Here is a 10,793-nt window from a genome sequence, read left to right on the forward strand (position 1 = left end):
TTCTGAGGAACATTGGCCTTCCAAATAATATCCCAATTTTTTCTCTCTCCCAACATTGCACCACTATATTGGCCCTCGTTATCTTTACGGTCCTTTAGACTAAGCGCAATCTTATACGCGCTTTTAACCGAGAAAAACCCATTCTTCTCATGGTGCCAGGCAACAAAATCACCGTCCCCATGCGACTGAATCCGCAGACTTAGGATCTCCTCTGCATCACGTGGATAAAACAGGTGCCTAATCAATTCTCATCCCATCTCCTTTGTCCACTCATCATTAGATCAAAAACCCATTTGATCCTGGTCCTATTCTTCTTTGTGGTAACTTTAAGGCCCGAGGCTCTTGGAAGCCAGTTATCTCTCCAGATATTGATATTAGACCCATCACACACTCTCCAAATAACACCAGATTTAAAAAGATCCAATCCATGTAATATACCTTGCCAAGTGAGCGATGCCGCTTGGGGAAAAGCTGTGTCAAGAATATGCCCTTGGGGATAATATTTTTCCTTCATCAGCTTGGAGCATAAGGAGTCTGGGTTAACCACCAATATCCAAGCCTGCTTAGCCAGAAGGGCTTGGTTAAATAATCTTAGATCCCGAAAACCCATGCCTCCTCACATTTGGTCCTAGTCAATTTATCCCAAGCCAACCAGTGAGTTTTTCTCCTGTCCTCCTCGTCGCCCCACCAAAAGTCCCTTATAATATGCGATAGATCCTCACAAAGCGATGCCGGGAATTTAAAAATACCCATGGCATATACCGGAAGAGCCTAAAGAATTGATTTGATAAAAGTTTTCTTTGCCCCACAAGACGCATATTTTTCTACCCAGTCCGATAGAATTTTAAGAGCCTTTTCTTTAGTAGATTGGAATTTACCTGCCTTCATTCTACCTTGAGGTACCGGAAGCCTGAGAGATTTATCCTCAAAACCATCGGCAGTAATACACAAGATTACCATGGCAGCCACTTGATCTTCTATGCTACACTTCTTTCCGAACATAATAGAGCATTTATCCGGGCTTAGAAGTTGACCAGTCCCCTTCTCATAGGTTGCTAGAATATTTTTAGTAGTCAATGCTTGATCTATAGACCCCTTGAAGAACAGCAAGCAGTCATCGGCAAACAAAAGATGAGAAATACCCGGAGCATGCCTATTCACCTTAAAATCTTGCAAAGTTCCTTTAGCACACACATCCTGTAATAACAAAGAAAGAGCATCCGCCACAAAAAGAAATAAATACGGGGATAAACGGTCTCTTGCCCGATGCCACAAGAAGGGGTGAACGACTCCAGGAGCTGACCATTAAAATGCACTGAAAATTTGACGGACGTCACACAAGCCATGATCGAGTTTATCCAACCTGTTGTAAAGCCCAAAGCCCCCAACATGCTTTTCAGGAAGTGCCAATTTACCCGATCATACGCTTTGGCTAAATCCAATTTATAAGCACAATAATTGCCCCGCCTATCCTTAAGCATGCTCAAAGAATGTATACACTCAAAGGCTATCAGAGCATTATCAAAAATTAGTCTCCCAGGAATAAAGGCACTTTGGGTTGGAGAGATCATACCATCCAGTAACGGTCTCAGCCTGTTCACGAGGCACTTAGAAATAATTTTATAAATAACATTGCACAGGCTGATAGGCCGGAAATCTTTAACATATTGTGGGTTCTTCACCTTTGGAATAAGAATAATAACCGTATCATTTACCCCATCCGGCATTATACCAGTGTCGAAGAACTTCTTCACGACATGAGTAATATCCTCTTTGAGCAAACCCCAGTTCCGCTAAAAAAATCTAGCAGGAAATCCATCTGGACCTGGAGCCTTAAGAGGTCCTATTTGAAAAAGCACATCACTAATTTCTTGATCCGAAAAAGGCTTGCACAATTCTACATTCATTTCATCATTGACAAGCGGTTTCACAAGAGGGATAATGCGCGAAGGGTCAACCATACTATCACTGGTGTACAGATGCTTAAAAAAGGAGTTTGTGATGGCGTGAATCTCTTCCACATTCTCAGTAATAGTTCCATCATCTCTCCTCAGGCTAGATATATTATTTTTCTTAGCCCTCCAAGTTGCCTTTGAGTGGAAGAATTTGGTATTTCGATCCCCCCCCCCATTTAATTTTTTCTATCCGTGATCTTTGCTTCCATAAAATTTCTTCTTTATACAGGAGCTCATCCGTGTCTTTCAGCAATCTTTCTCTTTCCACCATAGCAGATCGGTCAGTTCTTTTAAAAAGCACATTTAGTCTCTTCCTAATCAAGTCAAGCTTCTCGGGAAGATATCCAACGTATTTCCTACTCCAGACATGTAAAATTTTCATGAATGAATTCAGATTGTTGGCCACATCTTTCAAATCCTCAACATACCTTCCTTCATTCCAAGAAACTTTAATTTGGTCTTCCAGAACCACACCTTCCCTCTCCCAATAAGCCTCATATTTCAACTGCTTAACAATTTTACCCACACGAGGAATTCTCAATAATTGAATAAGCAAAGGACAATGATCAGACCTTGAGCTTATAACATGAGAAATCTTACAGTCTGGAAACAGAGAAGACCATTGGGGGCACACCACTGCAAGGTCCGGTCTCACCTTGACATTTTTATAACCCTCTTGCTTGTTATTATAAGCCCAAGGGATACCATGAAAACCCAAATCGAATAGATTACAGTCAGAAAGGACACTCATGAAGACCATTAGGCATGAGCAATCAATAATTGAAACAATGTTGGAATGAGTCCACCAATTATAGATGCATCCACCAGCTAAATCCACAAAAAGGAAGCAAGAGGAAAAAAAGTTGTGGATATGCATGTCACGACAGCTATGTGTGTGCAGCAGATCGGCCTTGGTGTGGGATTCCCGACGACCAGGGACGATTCCAAGAGGAAGAAAAGTTGTGGATACGCACTTGTCTCGCCCCCCTGTGCCTCCCATATCCCATGTATATATATCAAGCCCATATGTATATATCACGTACTTGCAGGCAGCAGGTCAAAGCCCATGTAGTGATTGCAGCAGGTAGCCGGTCAAAGGCCCAAATATTAGAAGAAGAAAAAGAAAAGAATAACAACCCACCATGAAACAGAAGGACCCACGCTCACGCACGTCGCACGTACACGGTAGTTTCCTCTGGTCGCTTGTTTCCACTCTGCTAGTTCCTGGCTTCCTGCGATCGGAAAAATCTACTCGCTGCCGTCGCCGCCGCTGTTGTGTCCGTCTACTAGATCATCTACCGTCGAGAAGGGAAGGTGATAGGCAAGCACCGTCGCGCAGATCCACATGCACATTCTGGCCGACCGACATCGACCAAGCGAGGAAAAAGGGTTAGTTTATTTTTTTAGGATTAAATGAGTTTGTGTCTTATAATGTACTTATGTGATTGTAGAACTACATACAAGGAAAACTAATTAGGATTTTTTTATTCTCTAATTGTGTTTGTGTAGACATGAAGATGAAGAGAGATGAATCAATTCATAGTTTTTTATGCCAATTGGTTCAAGTTGTCAGCCATGTGAACACGATGCAAACGCAAACGATCTGCAACCTATCCAAGAGAACAACCCTAGTCCTGCTGAAGGTGATTATCAACCTGATCATTGTTTTAGCCAGCATAAAGTGGATTAGGCGAAGCACTATCACAAGGAGCCATCATGGACCTAAAGATGCATGACTTCATCTATGCCTGTACGACCCCTCTCATCAACTTCAAATCTTTTAATTAATTTTGTCTAAAATAAATGATCATTGATTGATGGACATGAAAATCAGATTGAAATCAATTATTTGTAGTACAACGTACCAATTTTGTTGTATAAATTTAATACAAAATGAAGTTTGTTTGGTCGAAGATGGACAATTTGGTAGTCTAGTGTTTACATCCATGAAAACATGGTTTCAGTTTTGGCCTTTTATATGGTCTTAATTTTTGGGCTGGGTCGAAGCTCATTAGTATGTAAGAGCTCAAGTTAGGAACTCGCCCCCTGTACCAAATTCCTGGCTCTGTCCCTGCCAACGACATGTAGAGCAGATTGGTCTCGATCGCGGTGCATATGAGGCGACAACAAGCAGCCCGTCGTCCTTGTCGTCAGCCTGCAAAGCTAACTGCGTGGGGTTCACCGATAGTGTGCAGGAGCGTATCGGCCACCTTGGTGCAGATGAGGCGACAACGAGCAGTCCCGGGTCCTCGTTGTCTACCTATGAATCATTAAAGGAGGCCTCACCATGGTGGGGGTAGGAGGGGCCGGAGTTCTCCACCTCGTGCAATCTGTTAGCGACCTAGCTAACAACGCCCAGGGTCGCAAGGAGAAGGAGGGCGCCACCACGACTCGGCCCAAGAGAGAGCCCAGGCCCAACCACAAGTTTACTGGACCGCAGTGGGTGTCCTATATGTTCGAGCCCGACAAGGCAGACGAGGAAGGAGATATATAAGCCAGCAGGTCGACAGCGCAGCGTTCATCCCGGCTAGGATCAGAACAGGCGGCGGCGGCGTGTGTGTGTTCCTCTTTCCCATCGTTCATCTCCTATCCTGGGCTGAGTCCTGCTTGTATCCAAACCATTGTAACCGAGAGATTATCAAGAGAGTACCTAACACCTGGTATCAGACGCCAAACCACCTCCCTTCCTCGCGATGGAGACACGCAAGCAGATCGCGGATCGCCAGCGGTTGTTCGCCACCATGGATCCGGCGCTCAAAGCTTATCTCGACAAGTTGACGGAGACGCTGACACAAGCCAGCGCGGACACGCGCACCGACATCCAAGGCCTCAAGGGGCAGATCAACGCCCAATCGGAGCAGGTGGAGGCGCTCGCGGCATGGCAGCCGGACCTCGAGGCCCGGTTCGCCAAGCTGCAGGAGTCGGTCTCCGCCCTGCAGAGCACACAGTCTTCTCGGGCTGCTGCTGCTGCTGCTGCTGCAGGTGGCTCGTCGCGAACTGCCGGTCCTCGTGGTCTAGCCTCGCTCGACGAGATCCATGGGCCCGATGGCCACGACGCGCATCATCATCCACGGAGCCTGTCGTCGGGGGGAGAGCACCCGCCGACGGCAACTCCGGCCAATGGTACGGTCGATTCCCAGGCTCCTCTGTTTCCTCGCTTGTTCGAGTCTCCTTCTGCCATCAATTTATCCTCAAGTCAAGTCATGGCAAGTTTAGGCCAGACTCCACCTTCTCTTAGTTTTTTCCAATTTGCTGGTGAGAATCCAAAAATTTGGAAAACTCTGTGTGAGCAGTACTTTTCTATGTTTCAAATTAGCCCATCTTACTTTGTTCCCATGGCGACACTTCATTTCACGGGTGCTGCAGCCATTTGGTTACAATCTATTCAATCCAAAATTGACGATCTAGATTGGGAGGCCTTCTGCACCTTGTTGTGCACTCGATTTGGTCGAGATCGACACCAGACTCTGATTAGGCAATTTTATGCTCTGCGACAAACTAGTACTGTTTCTGAATACATTGAACAGTTTGAAACTCTCATGAATCATTTGATGTCATACTCTGATGCAATACATCCATTGTACTTTTTGACGAGGTTCATCGAGGGGCTACGGGCAGATATCCGTTCCGTGGTCATGGTACAACGCCCCAGTGATCTTGATACTGCGTGTGCATTGGCTATCTTGCAAGAAGAAGTGTCTGAAGGCCAGAGACACACCCGAAGCGAGGCGGCCGGATACTCGCCGTATGCTGCTCGTCCCAAGTATCAGACTCCGCTCTGTTTGCCAGCGCCACCCGTGCGGCTCCCAAATGCAGCACCCACAGCTGACGTCCGCAGGGGGACTGAAAGTGCTCGTGCCAGTAGCGAGGCAACCAAAGTCACAGCTCTGCGCAATTATCGCCGTGCAAAAGGTCTATGCTTCAAGTGTGGCGAGCGTTGGGGGCACGATCATATTTGTCCTCCGACTGTTAGACTGCAAGTAATTGAGGAACTGTTGGATTTATTTCACATGGATACTCTTCCAAGCAAGGAAGTTCAGGAACATCAGCTAGTGGAGGAAACCATAGTGGAACAAGTTTGGCATTTATCTCTTCATGCAGCTACAGGCACAGAAGCTCCCAGTTGTTTGCAATTGCATGGTTGGGTACAAGGAAAAGAGGTGCTCATGCTTGTGGATTTGGGCAGTTCCGCGGCATTTGTGTCTCAACAAATGGCTTCTCAGTTGCAAGGATTGCAGATGATGAGCAGACCAGTGAGAGTATCAGTTTCCAATGGGTTTGAACTACAGTGTACTCAGGAGATCCTTGCTTGTGCATGGTATACACAAGGCCACACGTTCAGCACAAACTTCAGAGTTATTCCTTTGGGATCATATGATATCATTTTGGGGGGTAGCAACGAAATCGCCGCGATGTGAGAAACTCAACAGTCTGCAGTTGGCCAGCATTGCCAAGAATTCAGCTGTGGCTTACACTGTGCAGGTTTGTTTCGACAGTGATTCAGACACCGTGACATCAGTTGAGTGTACAGAGCTGCCACCGGCTGTTGCTGAAATATTGGAACAATATGCTGACGTGTTTGCAGAGCCCACCGGACTACCACCACGGCGTGAGTGTGACCACAAGATACCTTTGATGGCAGGGTCACAACCAGTGAATGTGAGGCCATATAGACATAAACCAGAGCTGAAAACAGAGATAGAAAAACAAATTATGGAAATGTTAAAAGCTGGCATTATTCAGCGAAGCAGTAGTCCCTTTTCTTCACCTATTATTCTGGTGAAGAAAAAGGATGGCACATGGCGTATGTGTACTGACTACAGGCGTCTCAATGCGATGACTATCGTTAGCAAATATCCAGTGCCAGTTATCGAAGAAATCTTGGATGAGTTGGCTGGTGCATGCTGGTTCTCTAAATTGGATCTACGTGCGGGATATCATCAGATACGTCTAGCAGAGGGTGAGGAGTACAAGACCGCTTTCCAAACACACTCAGGGCACTTTGAATTTAAGGTCATGTCAGCTGGATTGGCAGGAGGACCCGCAACTTTCCTTGGTGCCATGAACATCACATTGCATCCAGTTTTGCGCTACTGTGCCATGGTTTTTTTCGATGACATCTTGGTATTCAGTAAATCTTTTGCTCAACACCTGCAACATCTACGTGAGGTCCTTGAGATCCTTCAGAAAGACTAGTGGTATGTGAAGCAGTCAAAGTGTGTGTTTGCACAACAGCAATTGAACTACCTGGGGCACACCATATCAGCTAAGGGAGTGTCAATAGACAGTGAGAAGACACAACAAGTGGCCAGTTGGCCTACCCCAACATCAGTTAAGGAAGTGAGGGCATTCCTGGGCTTAGCAGGGTATTACCATTGTTTTGTCAAGCAGTTTGGGATGATTGCGCGGCCTATGACTAATTTGTTGCGCAAGAATGTACCATTTCATTGGACAGATGCCACTCAAGTTTCTTTTGACACCCTGAAGAATTCTTTGGTTACAGCACCTACCTTGGCCCTACCAGACTTCACCAAAACATTCATCGTGGAGACAGACGCGTGTGACTATGGGGTGGGAGCCGTGTTGCAATAAGAAGGGCATCCAATTGCTTATCTAAGCAAAGCACTGGGACCAAGAACCAAGGGACTGTCGACATATGAGAAGGAATACCTTGCAATTGTGTTGGCCGTGGATCAGTGGCGTGCCTATTTGCAGTTCTCTGAGTTTATCATCAAGACTGATCAGAGGAGCTTAGTGCATTTAGAAGAGCAGCGACTTCACACACCATGGCAACAAAAGGCGTTCACGAAGTTGTTGGGTCTACAATAAAAAATCTGCTATCGCAAAGCTACTGATAACAATGCTGCCGATGCGTTATCCAGAAGGCCGGTGGATGAACAAGCTCAAGTGCTTGCAATTTCTATGTGTCAGCCAGCATGGCTGCAAGAGGTGACAAAAGGCTATGAAAAAGATCCTAAAGCACAACAACTAATAGCACAATTGGCAGTCGCACCAGTGGCAGGGGGCAAGTTTACTTACACTAAAGGAGTGTTGCATTTTCGAGGCCGTGTTTGGTTGGGCAATAAGACCAAACTGCAGCAACAGATCATGAGAGCTTTGCATGATAGTTCAGTTGGGGGGCATTCAGGGTTTCCAGCAACATATCGTCGTGTTAGGCATTTATTTGCTTGGCCAGGGATGAAACAACATATTAAAGACCATGTGCAGGCTTGTCAAGTGTATCAACAAGCAAAACCAGATCGCCAACCTTACCCAGGACTGCTTCACCCGCTGCCGGTAGCTAAGCATTGTTGGGATTTGGTTTCCATGGATTTCATTGGAGGGCTGCCACAATCGGGGAGATTTGACTGCATCTAGGTGGTAGTGGATACTTTCTCCAAATATGCACATTTTCTACCAGTCTCTCATCCGTACTCAGCTCAAACAATAGCACAACTCTACATTGATCATATCTACAAACTCCATGGCATGCCTGAAGCTTTGATCTCGGATCGGGACGCGGTGTTCACAAGTAAAGTTTGGCAGGAAATATTCAAGCTGCAAGGAGTTGAATTGAAAATGAGTTCTCATCATCCACAAATGGATGGGCAAACCGAGAGGGTTAATCAAAGTCTGGAGACGTACTTCCGCTGCTTTGTGCATAGTTCACCCAAGAATTGGAGCAAGTGGATGGCTTTAGCAGAGTTTTGGTATAACTCAGCTTTCCATTCAACATTAGGAAAGACCCCCTTCATGGTGGTTTATGGGCAGGAACCGCGGCAGTTGGGCATCACAGTGGACAACGCGACACCCATACCTAAGCTGAATGAGTGGCTCGAGGAGCGGCAACAAATGCAAGATGTCCTTTGCCAACATTTGTTGTGTGCCAAGCAAGTGATGAAGAACCAGGCGGATCAACATCGCACTCTGCGTGAATTTCAAGTGGGAGACCAAGTTTTTCTCAAGCTTCAGCCATACATTCAAACTTCAGTTGCGCGTCGAGCGAACCACAAGTTAAGCTTCAAGTTCTTCGGGCCATATCCGGTGATTCGACTCGTCAATGCAGTAACATATGAACTCCAGCTGCCGGACAACTCAGCCATCTTTCCGGTGTTCCATGTCTCCCAACTGCGACGTGTCCTACACCCAGGTGCCAGTGCTTCTTCCACTTTTCCTACTCCTACTGATGTGGTTAATGTTCCTGTCAAGATATTGGAGAGGCGATGGCGCCGCGGGTCTCGCAGAATGCTGGAGCAAGGATTGGTGCGCTGGCGCGATCCAACGGCAACACCAGATACATGGGAGGATCTGGAAGATCTTCATCGTCGCTTCCCAACGGCACCGACTTGGGGACAAGTCGTGTCTGAAGGAGGGGGTGTTAGCGACCCAGCTAACAACGCCCAGGGTCGCCAGGAGAAGGAGGGCGCCACCACGACTCGGCCCAAGAGAGAGCCCAGGCCCAACCACAAGTTTACTGGACCGCAGTGGGTGTCCTATATGTTTGAGCCCGACAAGGCAGACGAGGAAGGAGATATATAAGCCAGCAGGTCGACAGCACAATGTTCATCCCGGCTAGGCTTAGAACAGGCGGCGGCGGCGTGTGTGTGTTCCTCTTTCCCAACGTTCATCTCCTATCCTGGGATGAGTCTCTGCTTGTATCCAAACCATTGTAACCAAGAGATAATCAAGAGAGTACCTAACACAATCCTCCTCCTCACGCAGGGGCTAGACCGGGAGGAATGGGGATGGATTGGGGAAGCGGAACGAAGGGGCTGCATAGAGGAGACGGGATGGATCGGGCTATCGTGAGGGCCCTTGTGATGCAACGACGACAGTGAGGAACAAGGCAGGCGGTGGCAACCCTTGGCGCTTCGAGCAGGAACCAATTGATATCTTTTTATATGATCGATGGATGGCTTGTCAGTTACAGAAGAGACCAGGAAAAAGAAAAGGGCTACATAAGACGAACAGGAAAAAGAAAAGGGCTGCCATTCGGTGGAGAAGATGAATATGATCTAAATTAATCGATGGGCAGTTAATTGGCCAGGATTTCTACGACCCATGCATGCCGGAGGCGACTGGAAAAGGGATAGCTTGATTTTTTTTAGCATTATAAAAACGGGATGATGTGGTGCATGCACCTTGAACAAAAAATATTAGGTGGGCTAATGTGGCTGCATGGCTTAGGTGGATAGTCTGCATGTGGAGATAAATTAGATAGTGGGGATGAATCTCTTAGGTATATAGGATGCGTGTTCAGAAGAGAAATTTGGTCCAATGTGTGCAGGGCCCTCGGAAGACCAGACCGGACCCCATAGGGGATGGATATACTCTTTGAGTGGTGCACCAACAAGCAAGGCAATGGGCACTGCAAAAAGGACATATGTGGAATTGTGGTTCTTATCGTGTGGTCCATTTGGAAGCAGCACAACGAGATATCGTGTTTGATGGAGCCACACTGTCCATCTCTCGGCTGGCCAAGAGCATTGACAGAGAAAGAAGAACTTGGCGAGTTGCTGGTTTACTCAAGGGGGATCAAGACTTGTTTTTTGGAGTGTTGTCATGGTGGGAAAACGGGAGTAGCTAGCTTAGGCATAGGGTGGAGGTGGACTTGACTGATTTGCATGTAATTTGTGAACCACCATTGTGGACAGGTGTCTTCCCCGCTTCCTTCTTTATACTATGAGTGTGTGCATTTGAGAAAGAAAAAAATTGAACTCTCAACTTTAATCCCTAAAATCGGCACCCTATCTTTATCATTTGTGGTCAATCCTAGCCCTAAACATGTTTGGCACACTGGGAAAATGAACAATCCTAGTTGCGCTCATTTATTAATTT

General features: G+C 46.6%; 1 protein-coding gene across 1 annotated transcript; it reads left to right on the plus strand.

The window, feature by feature from the left end:
- Positions 1-4,479: 4,479 nt before the first annotated feature.
- LOC119335320 lies at positions 4,480-10,381 on the plus strand. Its single transcript, XM_037607457.1, has 2 exons — positions 4,480-5,078; positions 9,678-10,381. Exons 1-2 carry the CDS (start codon positions 4,649-4,651, stop codon positions 9,791-9,793), a joined length of 546 nt encoding a protein of 181 aa, XP_037463354.1. The 5' UTR covers positions 4,480-4,648; the 3' UTR covers positions 9,794-10,381.
- Positions 10,382-10,793: the final 412 nt, after the last annotated feature.

This window comes from Triticum dicoccoides, chromosome 1B (genome assembly GCF_002162155.2).
Source record: "Triticum dicoccoides isolate Atlit2015 ecotype Zavitan chromosome 1B, WEW_v2.0, whole genome shotgun sequence".
Lineage (NCBI taxonomy): Eukaryota > Viridiplantae > Streptophyta > Magnoliopsida > Poales > Poaceae > Triticum > Triticum dicoccoides.

What these genes read in the sequence shown, in the direction of transcription:
- LOC119335320 (XM_037607457.1), top strand. Translation starts at nt 4,649, where the DNA reads ATGGAGACACGCAAGCAGATCGCGGATCGCCAGCGGTTGTTCGCCACC. An exon ending in GACGGCAACTCCGGCCAATG is followed by an intron (nt 5,079 to 9,677) that starts GTACGGTCGATT and finishes CTCCTCACGCAG; the next exon opens with GGGCTAGACCGGGAGGAATG.